General features: G+C 41.9%; 2 protein-coding genes and 1 long non-coding RNA gene across 4 annotated transcripts; 1 reads left to right on the plus strand and 2 right to left on the minus strand.

Annotated features, from left to right (window-relative positions):
• The first annotated feature begins 1,401 nt into the window (after positions 1 to 1,401).
• On the plus strand, positions 1,402 to 10,698 carry Zmynd8 (Zinc finger MYND-type containing 8). 2 transcript variants are annotated; one of them, XR_016268639.1, is made up of 11 exons: positions 1,402 to 1,676; positions 1,797 to 2,057; positions 2,482 to 3,515; positions 3,584 to 3,750; positions 3,816 to 3,897; positions 5,635 to 5,815; positions 5,874 to 8,545; positions 8,661 to 9,512; positions 9,573 to 9,796; positions 9,908 to 10,097; positions 10,205 to 10,698. XR_016268639.1 is itself a non-coding variant. In XM_089462687.1 (9 exons), exons 3-9 carry the CDS (start codon positions 2,499 to 2,501, stop codon positions 9,798 to 9,800), a joined length of 5,199 nt encoding a protein of 1,732 aa, XP_089318813.1. In that variant the 5' UTR covers positions 1,403 to 1,676; positions 1,797 to 2,057; positions 2,482 to 2,498. The 2 variants fall into 2 exon arrangements, 1 of the variants encoding a protein (XP_089318813.1); XM_089462687.1 differs by lacking the exons at positions 9,908 to 10,097; positions 10,205 to 10,698 and having other exon boundaries at positions 1,403 to 1,676; positions 9,573 to 9,800.
• On the minus strand, positions 3,022 to 5,640 carry LOC149270555 (uncharacterized). The gene is made up of 2 exons (XR_016268641.1): positions 5,013 to 5,640; positions 3,022 to 4,940 (listed from the first exon to the last, which is right to left on the minus strand). It is a non-coding gene; the product is annotated as an uncharacterized LOC149270555 (long non-coding RNA).
• On the minus strand, positions 10,683 to 13,491 carry LOC108608641 (alpha-tocopherol transfer protein-like). The gene is made up of 5 exons (XM_018000109.2): positions 13,078 to 13,491; positions 12,905 to 13,012; positions 11,516 to 11,660; positions 10,990 to 11,203; positions 10,683 to 10,917 (listed from the first exon to the last, which is right to left on the minus strand). The coding sequence occupies exons 1-5, from the start codon at positions 13,350 to 13,352 to the stop codon at positions 10,763 to 10,765; spliced, it is 897 nt and encodes a 298-aa protein (XP_017855598.1). The 5' UTR covers positions 13,353 to 13,491; the 3' UTR covers positions 10,683 to 10,762.
• Positions 13,492 to 17,972: the final 4,481 nt, after the last annotated feature.

A 17,972-nucleotide genomic window follows, 5' to 3' on the forward strand; every position in this document is an offset into this window, starting at 1 on the left:
TGTATAACTAGCGAGCATAGCCGACTGTGGTGATGCTCTACTCGAGTTTTTAATTGACTCAATTAAATTGACTTGGCTTGACTTGAATTTGTGACAATAGTTTATACCATTCTAAAAATGAAGTAATTAAGACACTGTAATGCAAACCTTAGGCTGATATACTAAATATATATTGCAATCTCCAGCGCTACGAATTCTATGCAATCCAAATATACTTTCCTTCCATTTGCTTTGCACACCAATAAAAATGGCGCGTCGAGTAAGTTTTTATTTTATTTGTTGTTGTTGTTTTGTTTGGAACAGTTTTCGATATTTTTTGGAATACAAATTATGTTCGTAATCTCCATTCATTGACATGTTGGCCCGTGTAGCAGCAGGTACACACATCTCACTCACATCTTGTATAACAACATCGTCTCGCATGTATTTATGCCAGAAATAGGGGTCGACCGAGAAAGGGACTGAAACAGCTACCCACTTAGTTCGACCTTTATGCATGGGTTTATATGTGGCAACTTTTTTTTTTTGCTTTTGGGCCCAGCCCATCGTTTGCCATGAATATATGAGAGCTGTTCTATTTATTGGATTTTTCATGATGCTAAAAGTTGTTCGGAACTGTCAAAATTTCGTCGATTGTTTATGGCAACAACTAAACCAGAAAAGAAGCAACAAAAGTAATAATAATTGGGGGCTTGAGAGGCTTAACAATTTCCCAAAGCTCTATATGGGTAATACAATATTGGTAGAGTTTTTATATACAAATGTACCTACATATATGTAGTATATAGATATGTCCGTAGGGTAAATTGAATTGGTAAAAAATAAAGTTTAGTCTTCTTTAAAAAATATCTTTATAAAAGCCATAAAGTTGATGGGCTTAAACTTTTACGACCATATACATACATACATAAATGCATATATTATATGTGTATAAATATAATCATTAGAATAAATATAATTTAACATTTTTTGTGGTTTCTTTGCTGAGTTCAATAAATAATAATATATCACAAAATATTATATATATGTATGTATGTATACGTTGATCTGTTAACTCATGCAAACATCTTTTAACTAAACTAATTATTTTTATATCTCAAAACAAATACAGAATAAGTGCATTTATACACGCATATTACAATTGATACATGTACATATGTATAAACACACACAAATATGTCCGTGTGTATATGTATGCACTTTTAATATATTATCATAATCAATGATGAGCAAGCCAAATAACACCGCATTGACACACAATAGCGCTTAAGAGAGCTGCCTAAGAGCTGCCGCAACGGCACGCAGCAAAGAGTAGGCGAGCGAGCGAGCGGGATGGAGAAATAAAATGAGCGTAAGCAGCGTCAACATCTGACTGACACGGGCGAATTGTGGCGATTGCGGCGAATTCGTTTTCAGTCACTTTGCCGACGACGCATCGAGTTTGGTGTTTTTTCCTAGTGCGGCCGCAACTAAATTAAAATAGTCAACAATATTGTAAGAAAATTTAATAAAAACACCTTATTATTAACTAGAAAACGATTCGGCATACGTAGCAACAGCTGTTCAACTGCATGAGCTAAAAATCAGCTAAATACAATAATAAAAATATTGGTAAAGCAAATTATAATAGCTTCGTCTGCATACTTACATACATACATATGTATGCATGTGTGTAGGTAAGTGTACGCATATACAAAATGTGCAGGGCTTTACATACAAAATGCATATGCGTGTATGTAAAAATGCCCGTACATAATAAATAGATGTCTTTTTTATATCATGTCTACATTTTGCAGTTGCACGTACCACAACAACAAGAGTAACAGCGACAGAGTGGCAACCACAAGCACAACAACAACAGCAGAAGAAAAAGTAACAGAGAAAACAATGCAGAACGCGCCACAAGCGTGAAAGCAAAGCGGAATCAAAACAACAACAAAATCAAGCAAGATTTTTCTACCAATAAAAATTACATACAACGTGACGCACACACAGTCATAAATGTATATATAGATGCATGTATATTGACATGCAACGATATTAACTGCAAAGTCCTGGTGAGTACCATTCACTATACCTTAAATCATTACCCCTTCCCATTGCCCTTGTCATTCCCTTATCCTAGCAAAACTTTTGCGCTCTCTTCGTCTAGCTGGCAGGTTTGCAAAGCAGCGAGTCGACGAACGACGAGTCGCTGCTCAATTTTGCACAACTGCACAAAATATTACTGGGATTATGCTCAGTTGTGGGAGATAATTTCCCTACTTTTATGCTGTTTTAGTACTTGCACATTGCAGCACATTTATTCAAAATAATAATAAAACTGTCAAATTGAATGTTTAATAGAAACTGTAAAATGTTATTATTTTAATTAGAGTCATTACTAAATTCAGACGATCACTAAAAATAAAATACAAAAAGTTCAACAATTATTTCTGTGACGCAGTTAATTATATAATAAATATATATATGTAATTTCAGCTGATCACTAAACGCAGATGGATAGCAGCGACGACGACGACAGCACCAAGTCGATACCGCGGCCCATCTATGAGGCGACCTCGGCCATTGATAGCCCGCCTCCGACTTTGTGGGCAGGAACAGCTGCCCAAGAGCGGGACGCATTGCCCAATAAGCGATTGAAGTATGTTGTCAGCTCTCCTCCGGACTCGGCCAATGGCAGCAGTTCTTCCAACTCGAGCGCCTGGAAGGAGACAGCCGCAGCGGCTGGAGGCCATGCGTCGCTCACAATGAAACTGACCAAGGTGGCGCCACATCAAAGCGAAGCGAAGCCCACAAGCACATCGACGCCCAAGCAGGAGGTGAAGGTGCGCGTGCCAAAGGAAATGGTTGCCCTGCAGCGCTCTCATAATGAGTCGAAAGTGCTGACCGGCTACGTCTCCGATAGCGCCAAGATGAAGCGCCGGAAGTCTCGCGCCATTGCAGAGCATCTAATCAAGCAGTCTTCGACAGGTGGCAGCAGTCTGTCCAGCACACTGCCCAGTTCGAGGAGCAGCACAAGAGGTAGAACTAAGACGCTGAAGCGTAGCAAGAGCATCCCCGCACCCATGTGGGATTCTCTAGAGGAATGGCAGCAGGCGACACAGCTGCCCAAAAATCAGACAAAGAAGAGGCGCAACTATTCGATGGCTTGCGATCCTGGCGAAGACACGTTGGCTGATCTGAGCGCTAACGAGGAAACAGAGGAGGAGAGCAACAGCAGCCACGGGAGACGATTTCGTTCCCGCAGCAAGACCGTCTCGCTGAGTAGTGGCCATATGCGATCTGAACTCCATCGAATCGGTCCATTGGAACAGGTAGAGGCAGAGGCAGAGGCGGACACGGACGGTGGAGAGTGGCGCACCAGCTCCACGGCGGATACGGATCCCAATATATCCATATTCTCGGATGCCACAGATGACACCAAGATAACGGGATCGGTTGGTGGGGGCAGTGGCGATGCACGCGAAGAATTGCAGAAAAGGCTCGACGAGATTTGGCAGCCACCGCCAAGGGTAATTCGATCGATTATATCTAAAACGTACAAATATTACATTATGATATTCTTTCCCCAAAATTACAGAATAACTGGGATCCCTTCTGCTGGAAGTGCCGTGGCTGCGGCTCTCTGATGCCCTGCTCCAAATGCCTACGCTCCTTCCACGCCTACTGTGTGCGGCCTGCTTCCACGAAATTCGACAGCTCCTGGAAATGTCCTGAATGTCTACTGATCGATAGCGCGCCCAAGCGGTAAATATTGTGGTACATTCGTTAAACAATTGCTTACTATCCCATTATTTTCATGCTATTTGAAGGCCACGTCGCAATGATGTATCCGTGGATCTGCTCAGTCAGTTACTCGCTTATGCGTTGGAGCGCATGAAACTTGTGCGCGGGGTAAGTGATACATACACATACATACATCTTACACACATGCATATATAAATATGAAAATATTAATAATAATATAAATATATATATTACTCGCTTTCCGTAACCGATCGCATTATTCATTATCTCTCTGCCTTCGGTCCTCATTCGTTTGTTTGTCATTTTGAAAACAACATGCGAAATATTTACGCGCACACAACACAATTACATAGAGAGCCGTTCACTTACACACACGCACACGTGTACTTATGTGTATGTAGGTCTTCAGTTGCGCGCTCTCTTCGTTGCCATCGCCGGTGCTGGTGGCTTTCTCTCTCTCCCTCTTCCTCTCTCTCGCTCTATCGTTAAGAAAACGTATAGATACCTGAAATGTCTCGTTCTTGTTCTCGTCGCTTTTGCTGGGTTTTTATTTAGTTTTAAACTGAGCGACAATCACCTCTTCTCCTGGACCCCCTATATATAATATAAAATATATTCGTATGTACATTGTAATGATAAATACAGGGATTTTTGCTTAAGCGCAATAATTTAAATTGCCATGAAAACTAATTTCTGGAATACTAACTTATTATTTAGTACAATAATATAATCAAATCACGTTCCAATTAGATTCCTGTTTATATATGTATTTATTTTGAAATTCTTACAATGCCATAACAACATTTCAGTTAGCAGACAGAAATTAATCCTATTCAAATATACAAATATTTTTGCAATGTAAAAATAATTAAAATCAAAATTGGAATTATTAATTTCGCTCCTCTACAAATTTAAATTTGTAGGCTGAGTTGTAAATTGCAATAATTTCCATTTGTCCATTTATATTCGCACATTTCTAAGCAACTTTATTAAAGCTTAAGAATATAATTTGGGGCATTTATTTTCTAGTTGTTGATGGGCGCAATATTATGCTTGAACATGAAGCAGAGACTCGAACGAAAGCACTCCATAAAGTGGCAAATTAATGCTGTGCTCCCACCCAGTGGGCTGCCTTTGTGGCATAAAATGTGCGAGAAATGAATTAATTAATTTAATGTCTGAGCCGTTAGCTAGCAATGAGCGTTAAAAACAATTACAAGTGTAAACCGCAGGCAAATTAACTTTAATACATACATACATACCTGCATTGTATATACATACGCACATATTAGCTGATGTTATGTATGAGCATAAATGTACATGAATATGTGTGAATGGCAGCAGGAAGCAAACAAAATCAAATCGAAGAAGCAGAGACATAAGCACACAGCAATAGCAGCAGCGCAACAGCAGTAGTAGAGGTGGTGGTGCGGCGACGTCAATGGCGCAATATTATTGCCTGGTATTGCCGCCTCAGCTACGTTTGCTGTGTAATTTGAGGTTAGTTACGCTCACACACGCACAGTCACATGCACACACACATGGATTGGAGTGTGTGCCCACATACTGGCATTTGTCTGGCTCTGTTCCGAATTGCCTGTGTTTGTTGCTGTTCTTGTTGATTTTACTGCCCGCTCTTCTCTTGTCAAACTTGTTTGTTTACAATAAAAATTGCGCTACTCTCTTCGCCGCGACTCTCTTAGGCGGCGAATTGCTGCTCAGCTGTGTAGCTGCTGCTGCTGCACCAATAAGGCTCACATGTTTACCGCTTCAATCATTTTGAAAACTATTCACGCCAACGGAAATTAAATAACTTTTTTTTTTTTCATTTTTTAGAAAGCCGAATATGCTGAACGTTATTAATTTTTGTTCTTCTTTTTGAAGGTACACAAATTGCGTGCACCACAGGATGTACTGCCGGATAGTTATAGCAAATACTTTGCCAATCCGGTGAGCTTCGAAACCTTAGCAGAACGCATCAAAAATCACGCATTTCACAGCGCCGACGAGTTCCTCAGCGAGGTGAAGTGGATACAGCACAATGCACTCATTTTAGACTACGGAGGTAAGTGGCATCAATTGTTGTAATTTAATAAAGTATAATTCGTTGAATTCTTGGGCAGATGTGAAAGTGGAGCAAGCTTCTAAGGCAGTAGTCAAGGTCTGTCGGCAGGAGGCCAACGAGATAGATACCTGTGCCGAATGCTACTTGAATGCCAACTCCAGTGACGAGTGGTTCGTGAAGGTGTGCACCCAGCCGCATTTGCTGCTGTGGGCCAAGCTAAAAGGGTTTCCCTACTGGCCAGCCAAGGCTATGGGCTGCGGTCCCAATGCAGGCGTTAATGTACGCTTCTTTGGCAAACACGATCGCGCCAACGTGCCCGTCAAGGATTGTTTTTTGTATTCCGCACAAGATCCCAATACGCAGACGAGTCGACGATCTGCTCGCGATCTGGCCGAGTGCATTCGGGAGGTGGAGGTGCACATTGAGCACATAAAGAATAAAATTGGCGCCTTCAACTATGCTCCATATCGTTTGCCCTACGATCCACAGGAGGAGCAACAGCAACTGGAGAAAATGATGCCGGGTGTCAATGATGTCATCAACAGGCAGTTGGAACCTGCCAACAAGACGCCGCTGCAGTTCCTCATACGCAAAACAGCCGGCGACAAATTATCAATTGTGAAAAAGACAAAAGCAACCGAATCAGGCAATGAATCTGATCAGTCAGGTAGCCCCATCAAAAAACCAATCCACGACGCTGAATCCTCGTCTCCGCAATCGACTAGCGATCACCCGAAGCCGAAGAGCAGCAACTATGAAGTGATACCAAGAGCTGGCGATGCGCTAAGAGAATCTCGTGGGTGCACAGTGGTTCTTAAGCGCAAATCCCTGGAGTCCTGCAAGACATTAGCCAAAGTTTCGTCAACTGTCACCGGAGAGCAAGTGCCCATAATTAAACGCAAGCACTCACAGAGTGATGCCAGCAGCGAGACGAGCCAACAGGGCAGCAGTTCAGAGCAGAGGCGACGGGCAAAGCACGCACGCAAAGCACCGGCAGACGAATGCCAGGACGATGATGAGGAGGGGGAGGAGGAACTGGAGCCAACTGAAGAAGAAACGGGTCAGCTCAAAGTTGACAATGAAACATCAGCTCCAACCATAACGGGCTCAACTGAAGCAAGTCAAGGGGTTGAGTCGGTGGTGGAACTGGTGCGCAGACGGCAAGGCGTAACCATAACCAAGATACCCAGGGATCAACAACAGCAGCAGCAACAGCAAATTCAACAACAGCAACAACAGCAGCAACCACAGCCGCAGCAGCAACCACAACAGCAACAACCACAGCAGAAGCAGCCGCAACCACAACCGATTCCTGCCAAGCCGAATGAGCCAGCAGCTGTTAATGAGACCATAGCTAGACAGCGTGCAGTGGAGCGACAGCAGCAACAGCTCATCAGCAAGGTGGTGCCTTTTGTGGAAATCAAAAAAGAAGTGCTCTCTGAGCCAGAGGAAAATGAGGAGACGCCCAATGCAACTGCGACGGCAACTGCGACTGCGACTGGAACACAACCGATGCCAGTAGAGGAGGAACAGCAGCAAGTACCAATTGCACAGCCAGCGCCAGAGATCAGCCTACCGACTGCAGCACCACCCGCGCAACCAGAAGTTCCACCAGCTGCTGAAACCATTGAGCCAGTTAAGATCAAGGAAGAGGTGCTCAGCGAGGAGGAAATGGAAACGGATCACAATGAGCCTGCAAAGCCGCCTACATTGCCCAACCGAGAAGTGCAGCCTGCCACAATCAACTCTGTTGAGGCCACGCCCCCTCAAAGCGCAGCAGCGCCTGAAACCTTTGTGCGCTTCGTAGGCGATACCACTATACAGAGATTGAGTCAGAAACAGGCGCCCAAAGTCCCCGATGCGACGGCAACTACGGCGACGACAATGACGGCGGCTCAAGCAGCAAAACGTGGCTCTTTGCGAGGCGTGCCTCATGGTCCATTGCCAGCGGCAGCTCAGTCACCCGCCTCAACGCCACCACCGGCGCCGTCATCACCCGCGCTGTCAGTCGCATCCATGTCGAGCAACATTCAGCGACCAGTTCCACAATCCTCGCCCAAGCTGCAACAGACAGTTGGTCATCCGTTGCGAGTGAAGACTGACAAATCGTTGAATGAGACAGCACCACAATCCGTGCTAGCAATGCCAGCTGCCACGCCCACGTCAAGCCTGCTCAAGTCCAACATGGTGGTCATACCCATGGAACCGCGCAGCACCAACGGAGCTGGCGGCAGCAGCATTGGCAACAACAGCAGCAGTAGCAGCGCTTGCAATCTCAACAATGCCAGTCTGATGAGCATACCTGTGCCACCGCTGAGAGCTGTCTCCAAGAATACGCTGCAATCCACAAATGTGATGACTTCGATCACGGCTGTGCCGGTTCCAGCGCCTGTGCCCACATTTCCCAACAGCTCGCTGCCGCCGCCGCCACTGGCGGGGCTAACCACAGCGACAACGGCCACGATTCGACCCGTGGGCAGTGGCTCAGAGTCGGGTGGCCTGCTGGCCAGCGCTCTGAATGGCCTGCCCAGTGATACCCTGGTTAGTGAATCCACTCCGGCGGAACCTATTACGCCGGGATTGGCGACCGCTTTGAGCGAGTTGCTGTTGCGTCCTGGGCCACCCAAGCTGACGATGCGGCCTTGCGGCCCACTGCAATCAGATGGCTCCAACTTGTATCCAGCACAAGCTGGACCACTGTCCACCAAACTGAAGGAGAATGCGCACAAGGTGAGCTACGTTCAGTTGTATGTAACGGTATTTCAATCACTACATCAGTGAATCAATCAAACACTCTAGAAGTCAATCGATTTGTAATATGCTAATCACATATAATTCCATGCAGATTACGGATTACTTCATCTCGGTCATTGAGGACACACTCAGCGATCTTGCTGGAGGAGAGCCCAGTGTGCTGCAGGCCAAGATTGCTGGCCTGACGCTGGAGAACGAGCGCATGAAGCAGCACTACGAGCGGCAGATCGCCGACTTGCAACGCTCCACAGAGATGATGATCTCTGAGATGCGCAAGACCATGGAGCAGGAGAACAAGCGGGTGATTAATGAACTGCGACAGCATAGCACGCTGGAGCGGATGCGAGCCGTGGAGGAGGCCAAGAAGAAGCAATGGTGCGCGAATTGTATGCGCGAGGCGCAGCTCTATTGCTGCTGGAACACCTCCTACTGTGACTATCCCTGTCAGCAGATGCATTGGCAGCGTCACTCCGCCACTTGTGGCCAAGCCTCCACGGTGCAGGCGCAGGCACAAACACAGCCACAGGTGCAGGTGCAGGTGCAGGCGCAACCCGAAGTGACAGGTCGTGGCAAGCACAAGCAAATGGCCAGCACAACGCCAGCTTCCAGCCAGCAATTGAATCGAACCTCCGTTGTGGGCCCTCCCAACAAAAAGTGGACGCATCAGCCGATGATATCGCTGGTGAACCCCGTACCGCCCGCCTCCACCGAGATGCTCAAATTGCCCAATAACACATTTCTGCGACCCGTCTCGCTGCCCTCCACAATGCCCGCTCCGAACAGCAGCACCATTGTCACTCCAGTCACTCTCATCACACCCGCCACAACGAGTCATCTGGGCAACACGATCATGACGAATCAGCGGAACACTCAACTCAACTATGCTGCAAAGCAAACGCAGTCGCAGCCGCAGCCGCTTCCCGTGCAGCGCTACAATATAAACGTAAATTGAATTAATGCCATTTGCAATTCTTCATCTAATCAGCATCATCCACTTTCCTAGTTGCCCATCACAGTTAGCAACAATGCGCAGTTCGGACACATTACGGAGCAGCATCAGAAGCACGTGGCAAAGTCCACCAGTCGAGCCTCTCTTAAAGGCAACAGCCGTGTCCGCAATGCTAACAATCCCATCAACAATATAAACAACATGAACAATAACAACAGCAACAACAACAACAACGCCCAGGCAATGCGCCACAACCAAATCAATCACGGCTTTCAACAGTGAGTAACAGCTCAACAGTTCGTAAAGTCAAGACCATAAAAATATATATTTATGGTGCGACTTAGACTTGGCATTCATAACTAAATTTTTTTTTTTACTCGTAAAACAAGTTTTATACATGTAGTACGTATTGAGCAGTAAAGCTCTTCTTGTATAAGCTTGCAGAGAGCATTCCAGAATGAATTCCATATATGTAATTGTGAAAGCTCTAAATATAATTTTGATCAAGATACGACGACGAATTGGGATAAAACATAGTTCAGTCTCTATCACAATGGTATAGATTGTCGATTACATGAAGTAGGTAGCAGTGCGTGTCGAATCAAGAATTTGCCTCCAGTATATACATTATTATTACAATAACATTCCATTACAATTTTTAACTATTTATTTTGTTTTTGTTTCAGGTAACAATTAATTCGAGTGCAGTTGAAGGGTCCGAGTACTACAAACCTTAACACAAGCTGTATACATATTGATTAAAGAATAACAATTAAGAAAAAATTACTTAGGATTAAGGCAAGATTTATTTTACTGACATGTATACATATATATAGATATCTCTATATACATATATTTAGATATATATGCATATTGCTGTAATTTTAAAACATGGCTCACATAGCATGTAAAGTATATATAACCATGAGATGGACTTATCTACTAATAATTACTAACTTCACCCAATGGGCAACAATTTTGTTTAGTTCTAAATATGTAGTTTATATTATCATAAGATCATTTATCGGGAGTCTACGCCGACCGAAGGCATCTGTACATTCATCATATGTATCGACTCGCTAAGAAACCTTGAAATCTATATAACTCTAAGTTCATAAGTAACTAGAATATAGCTCTAAGCTGAATAAAATGAAGACATGTTCCGACGATCATATAATAACTTTAACTTTATTTTAACAAAACACCACAAATCGAAAGACAATTTTTTTGTAATCGAATTTATATTAATCGATATCTAATTTCTTAAAGTTACCTGCGATGCCAAACAAATCGGAAGCATTCTTTGGCTTTCCCGGTCTCAACTTTTCGTTCACCTGATGTCGCGTCTCGAATTCCAGCATTTGCTTGCGATCATCTATTAACTTGTTGTAGTATAATTCTATGTAATATATAGATGATAATCGTTTGTGTATATTATAAATATATTTATTTATATTATTTGCAGTCCTACCTCTTGCCACTTTGGTCTCTTCAAATTGTCCGCCATAGTCCTTAGGCATCATCTCACGCGGCACAAATTTAAAGAACTCATTGATATCGTTGTGCAAGTAGAGTATGCTGGTCAGCTCCTTTTTCATGAATGGATTCATTAGCGCCATTATCTTGTCCATGAACGGCACAATGTTGATGAAATGAAAGCCAATGAGACGTATCGCAGCTGCTTCCTAAGTATAGAGGCAGATATAGATTTAAATATATATAAGATAATATGACGCTCATGTATAGTTTGTATTCAGTTACATTTTTGTACAGAATTAAATATTTTTAGTTAGATCTTGGATATTGGCTATCAGAATTTTAAGACAGGCTCAAAAGTATGCAACGGTTTTTGCAACGGATGCTCTGTGCGATATAAAAATCAAATAGTTATATTCTTATATCACCTCTTTGATGATACGGAATATAACATATATGATATATATTTGTTTTAATTTTCCGTTACTATATAAGTATTTTATATATTGAATCCCATTTACCTGCAAATAGAACAGGAACTTCTTCATCTGCAGCAAGCCAATGCGTGCCACATGACCCAAGGAGCAGCCCTTCAGATCAATGACGATCACGTGCCCTGGCTGTATGCCATCCTCGTACATCCAATAATCGAATACCATGCAGTAGCTGCAAATGACAGTTTGCACGGATCATCATGCATGGCAATATATTATACGTTTGTCAATTGTATTTTACTATTTTAATTAGCAATTATTAAACTTTAAATTGTTGTCTGACAGAATTTAGCTGTATGTATGTATTGCGTATGTATCTGTAACTCTGCCTGTATCTGTTTCCGATTCTATCTTTAAATTTCAGAATTTGTATCTGTGTACAGACTTGAAATACGCATCTCAGTTTGCAAATGTATCTTAGGTCTGTATGGGTATCTCCTTTTCTGATATCAAACGTATCTGTATCAATGACTGGATACATGTATATATATGTGAGCGCATCTGTAGCTAGAAACGTATCTATATCTATGACGGTGTGTATCTATGTCTATGCCTGCATGAGTAACTAGACATGAGTATGTATGCCTGCATATGTATCTGTATATATTCGCACTTTGTTATCTGTATCCATGTCTGTTTCTGTATGTCTACATAGTACATGCACATATATATCGATGCCTTTGTATTTGTATCTGTATCTGCACCCAGCAAATGTATCTGTGTCTCTGATCGTGGCGTGTTGCGTGTATGTTTTTTAATAGTTTCAGTCGTTGCTCTGACGTTTTCACTAGCTTCTGACTTGAGGCACTTTGAGCTTTGACTCTTGGGTTTATTAAGCCTATTTTGCACCTGTCATAATTATGACTGACAATATTTCAGTGCGCGAAGCTCCCTAATTGCTATTATTAGCATTCATAACTATAATTGAATATTTCATATGTCACTAATATAGGGGATTAGGGCTCTAAGAGAATATACTGGGCTTAGTAATAAATAGAAATTTAAATCAATTAAGATTACTTGGCAATACTATTACACTAATATGTACACCTTAATATATATACGTCTAAAATATACATACATATATACTAATCATTAAGAATATTATGTAAGAATAGTATGTATGAATATGTAATTAAAATGTGTTAATCTAATCGATCCGTGTAGGGTATTAGATAACTATTGCAATGAAAAATTTGTTTTCTTTAAAAACTATTTTTAATAAATTGAACAAAGATGTAAATCTCAATATTTCTCAGGGTATTTGAGGGAGACCATCTCACTCTGTCATGTATATATATTTGCAAAGTACGTTGATCTCTAATATACATATATATATATAAACAAATTATATTCATCTCAATACTTTGGTAGTCAAGAATCTCTTTGCAAAAGCAATTTCTTTTTGGCACTTACAGTTTCATGACATCGGCATAATTGAAATTGGATGCATTCAGATCCTCCAGCTTGCCCACTATAACTCGGTATCCCTCGGGTGTGGCACCTGGCAGTGGAACGATGGAGCTGCAGGTGATATACATATATGAATTACAGATAACAAAACACATAGCTCAACTCGGCTTTCATACACCGTTTTCATGGCCCTTTTTAGTTGATTCGACTCGATGTCCAGATTCACAAAGAAGTCGTCCAGGTGAGTGCGGGCCGTGAGATTTGTTTCTAGCACCTGTTTAGCCATCTCCATGCTGTACTTGCAGGCATGGAAGAAATGCAGTGCCTCCCCCTCGGAAAAGTGGGGGGAGAAGTGCGGCTGGGCATGTATCCAATCGACAAATTTTCGCATCTCCTCACGCTTGATTTGTGGAAAACGCTTGTATTGCTCATCCAGATCGGCCAGCTTCATCTTTCAGTATATATGGTGATTTTTCTTTGATAATGGAAAATTGAACTGTCGAGATGTTTTTTTTTTTTTTTTTTGGGGAGCTGCGTTTTTTACCAGCAACGCTCGGCACTCGAATGAAATTGAAATTAAAACTGTTTTTGCTTTCGCAAAGTGAAACTGGTTGCGCGTTCCCCATTGCAGTGGCTGCCTCTGCTGGCGTTGCTGCCGCTGCTGCTGCTGCTGCTGCTGCTGCTGCTGCCTGGCAAATTTGATTTTTCCTCGGCTGTTGTTGTTGCCGTTTGAGAAAAGTGCAACTGGCTTTTGCTAGCCGCTCATTTCACTTGCGTGAAAATTCAAGTTTTTCTCGGCAACTATTATTACTTTTATTGCAGTTACGTAATGCGCACACACACTCGCACTTACACTCGTGTTTCAGCTGAAGCCGTATGTTATTATTATTCATCATAAGCCATTAAAATAAAATAAACGCGTGCCATTTGCCATTTGCCATTTTAGCTCCCTGCAATCGACCCATTCGATTTGAAAATGGTAACGCCTGAGTGCATTAGATAAGACGTGTCCGAAAATTAAGTGCCCTATGTCATTAAATACCAACTAGTGTACATATTTTAAATACTGACTATTAATATTGATATTTTAGTACACAATGAGATTAACTATGTTAGCCGTATATAGATTACATGAGAGATCAATGAAATCTTCAATTATATATTTATCTATCTGTTTTTCTTGTACATGTCTTATTTTATATTGCTCAGATTAAAGACATACATATATTAAGGGAATAAGAAACAGTATCTTGTGAATCTATGTATGTATGAGTATCTATATGTATTTTTATGTATGTATGTATGGCAGTTAATGAATTTTGAAGACAAACTTTATGGCATTTTTATAGCTCACATTTGTGAATCTCATTAACATAGGATATGTAATTAATTTTAGTTGAGCTATTTAAATGGACAAGCCAAGGGAGCTTTAGCAATGAGGATGCTAACTTGAATGCCATGCCAGAATGTAGATGTAGAGTTGCTATCTCATATAGCCAAAGACAGTGGGCCAATATTTGGAATGATTATACAAAATCTATTATATAAATCAGATTATATAAATCTGAAGGGATTCTGAATCTAAATCCATTTACGTTCAGTGTTTGAGGTAATTAAAAAGTTTTAATAAAAAATTTGGAAAAATATAGTCTTATTCTTAAATATCCCAATAGAATGATTTCTAAATTGATAACAATGGATAATAGGTAATAGATAATATAGTAGAGAAGCATCTACTCAGGTCGTTTTTCAATGTGTTATTTGAACAAGTTATTTTTGTCAATTCAAGATGCTTCTAGTCACTCTCTACCTTTTCAAGTTTACTCTACTGTACACTAAATTTCAATAGTCATTTGTATCTGTGTCTCTCTCTTTCTCAATTAAATGATATTGCGTGCTAAGGTGCCCATTAAAACGACTCCAAAGACATACATGTATACAAACATCTACAATGGCCAACAGAGAGTACAAACGCTTGAAAGCCGAGTTAATATAATCTCATATACATATATGACCTAACAATGTTGGTCAACTCTTTGGGCCAACCCATTGATCTGAGCTGACTTAAGTGGCAGCTTTACCAAATTTCTTATACAATCAAAAGGTTGTAATCCTCTTGCCTAGCTGTGATAGACAAACTCTTGACATTTTGGCAGCAGCCAATGCCACCAAGATGCCGTGCCACCCAACTGCCATGCCACTCGACTCGGTTGCCGCAGCCACAGCCACAGCCGCAGCTGAACCTGTCTCGATGTCTGCAAACAGTGTCTAACGTCAGTCTGTGTGCCAGTTTGGCGTGTCTGAAATTCCAACGGATTAGAAGTTGCGCGTAAAGAGCAAACGGCATTTACAACCAACGGGGGCAACACCAAAAGCAACAACAACAACTGCAACTGCAACCAGTTTGCCAACGGATGAGGCCTTGCAGTTTCTGGGATCGAGTCGCAGGTGCCGGCCATGGTGTCAGCCACAATATGTAGGTGCCTCGCCAAAAATTAATTACCACAATTCAAGAGGGAGCAGCAATAAGAGCAACGGAATGAGAGAGAGAGCGAGTGAGCAGGTCTCAGAGGTAAGCCCCCTTTTGACTTGTGACTGACATGAGTCACTTTTGCTACCAGCCAAACTCGACTGACCCCAAAAACCAATTGCAGGAATGCGCGCAGACCACGATGATGACAACATCACATGTTATACCCTGTAAAAAATACGGAGAATTTATTGAAATGAGGGTATGCTCGTTTTATGGAGGTTTATGTAAAACGTAGATACAAGTGAATGAATCTAATATATAACTTTGATTTTATTTTAATTTTAGTCGAACTTAAAGTTCCACAACTTGACTTCAATTATTTTGCAATTTATATCTCTGGCAACAAGTAGCACTTCATTCCCTGCCAACTCAAGTCAGCTTACAGGGTATCTCGCAGTCTCATACTCACCAACAAAGCTCACTTTATTATTGTTGTTGTCGGCAGCGTGTCTCGTTTCAAGTCGCCGTCACGCAGCGGATCCTACATGCGGCTCCTTATTTCGGGGCTTGGCTTTTGGGCTGCGCGCATGAGCGAACGCTCTTGTCCTCCTTTTAAGGCCCTGCCGGTCCCCGGCCCCAGCCCCTTCGGCTGCCTCTGCTCTCACCTACCCACATCTCCGCCTACCACTCCCCATTGCTAATGCCAGTTGCTGTTCTGCTGATTCTTCTTCATTTTCTTTAGCTTCTTTTGCTTTTGCTCTTTTTGCCATTTTTCACGCATTTGACTGCATTACTTAACCTCAATTTGCCTGGCGACGTGCCGCAAGTTGCTTGCCTGCCCCCGCATGTCCCACTCTCTGCCATGCCCCCTGCTGCTGTTGTTGTTTCCGTTGTATGCCCCAGCGCTGGCCGTGGCGACAAATGAAGTTGTCGCATCGACCACGCCTACCCTCACATGCCCCACCTCCCACAGCCGCCCACTTGTAAATGCTGTCCAGTTACTTTGGCCACTGGTTTTGCATTTCTCAACAATTGTTGCCGATTGCAACGGATCCTGTTCCCCTGCCGCTGCCCCCATTCCCGCGCTCTGCTCATCCATTTCAATTGGCGCGGCGACCTGTCTGACTCATTTGTATGGGTTGCCCTACGTGTGGCAGGGCCGGCTCCACAGTCGCTGTTGCACTTGTGTATTGTGCTGCTGCTGCTGCTGCTGCTGCCACGCGTTTGCCGCAAGCGATAGCTTAGATAGTTGCGCTCGACTAAACAATACCCTGCACTGAGGTATCGTCAAGAAATTGAAATCTAACTTATAGTTACACACAAATATTGTAGATGATCGCTGTGATGTGGCTTACACTGAGGTAAACATATTCTAGTCTATCCCATCTATAACAAATTCTCTAGTTTCATATATTTTTCTTTACAAAATGTACTTCACAAAGATACGATATTTATATCCTGCCTTTAAGAATTTACCATTTAACTTATAACTTATACTTTTGTTTATCAGCTTATACATATGTGTATATGTTCCTATCTAACTATCTGTATATTTATCTGCCTAGCTATATCCCTATATATCTATATATCAAGCCAATGATTCTATCACTCTATATTATATTTCATGATCCACATCCTATATTTATTTTGTGATATTTGGTTTTCTTTTTATCTATCCCTTTGTTTATATATATCGATATTCCTAAATCGATCAACTTTAGTTAGCAAACTGAAAAATATGATTCATATTTATATATTAAAACACATGCACTTATCTTTTAATTTGAGGTACTACAAAGACCCTCATTATATACATGATTTAGAATCCATGACCATCGATCTCCCTCTTCTCTGTCCCCAGTACAGGGTATTTAAAGTCTCGTATCTGATTCCGATTAACCGCTTAGCCCCTTTCCGCCACGTTGAAAAACCAAACTCGTTTTGCGCCACATTTCTTGTGACTTTTTCTGTTATTTTAGCGGTTTTTGTTTTGATTTCTGATTGCCGTTCGAAGTTCGAACGTCTTTTCAATGCGATCTGCTGCGATTCGCTTCTCTTCTCTTCTCTTTTCTTCTCATAGTTGCAGTTGTTTCTTTACTGTTCATTGTTGTTGTTGTTCTTTTTGTTGTCGCTTTTATTTATGGTGGCAAGTGCCGCTTGACAAATTGATTTTGATTTGTTGGGCTTTTTATTTGGCTTTTTTGTTGTATTTTCATCGCCACTTCCTTTGGCTTGAGGTTAAGTCTGTATCCTCCATCTAGGATGGCATATAACGATAACTATATTAGTGCATAATATACTTCACCTTTAAGACAAAACAAAAAGTAGTAACAGGTTCACTTTGACTTACTTTTGACAGTCTGTTAATCATTAGTACTTAGATCAAGTCTAAATAATAGCCTTTATATCCTGCTTTCAGCTTCTACTCCACATTCTTGAACTCGCTAAAGTCAATTAGTTTGCCACACCCTGTAAAATGAGCAACGGTAAGAACAACGTCAACGACAGCAACAGCTAAACAATTTCATAAGCATTTAAATTAGAGACCAAACAAAAACTATTAACAATTCAATTCTCGCTCTCCCTCTCTCGTATTGA

The sequence above is a fragment of the Drosophila arizonae genome, chromosome 2 (genome assembly GCF_054131065.1).
Source record: "Drosophila arizonae isolate 15081-1271.41 chromosome 2, UAZ_ARI_1.0, whole genome shotgun sequence".
Taxonomy (NCBI): Eukaryota; Metazoa; Arthropoda; class Insecta; order Diptera; family Drosophilidae; genus Drosophila; species Drosophila arizonae.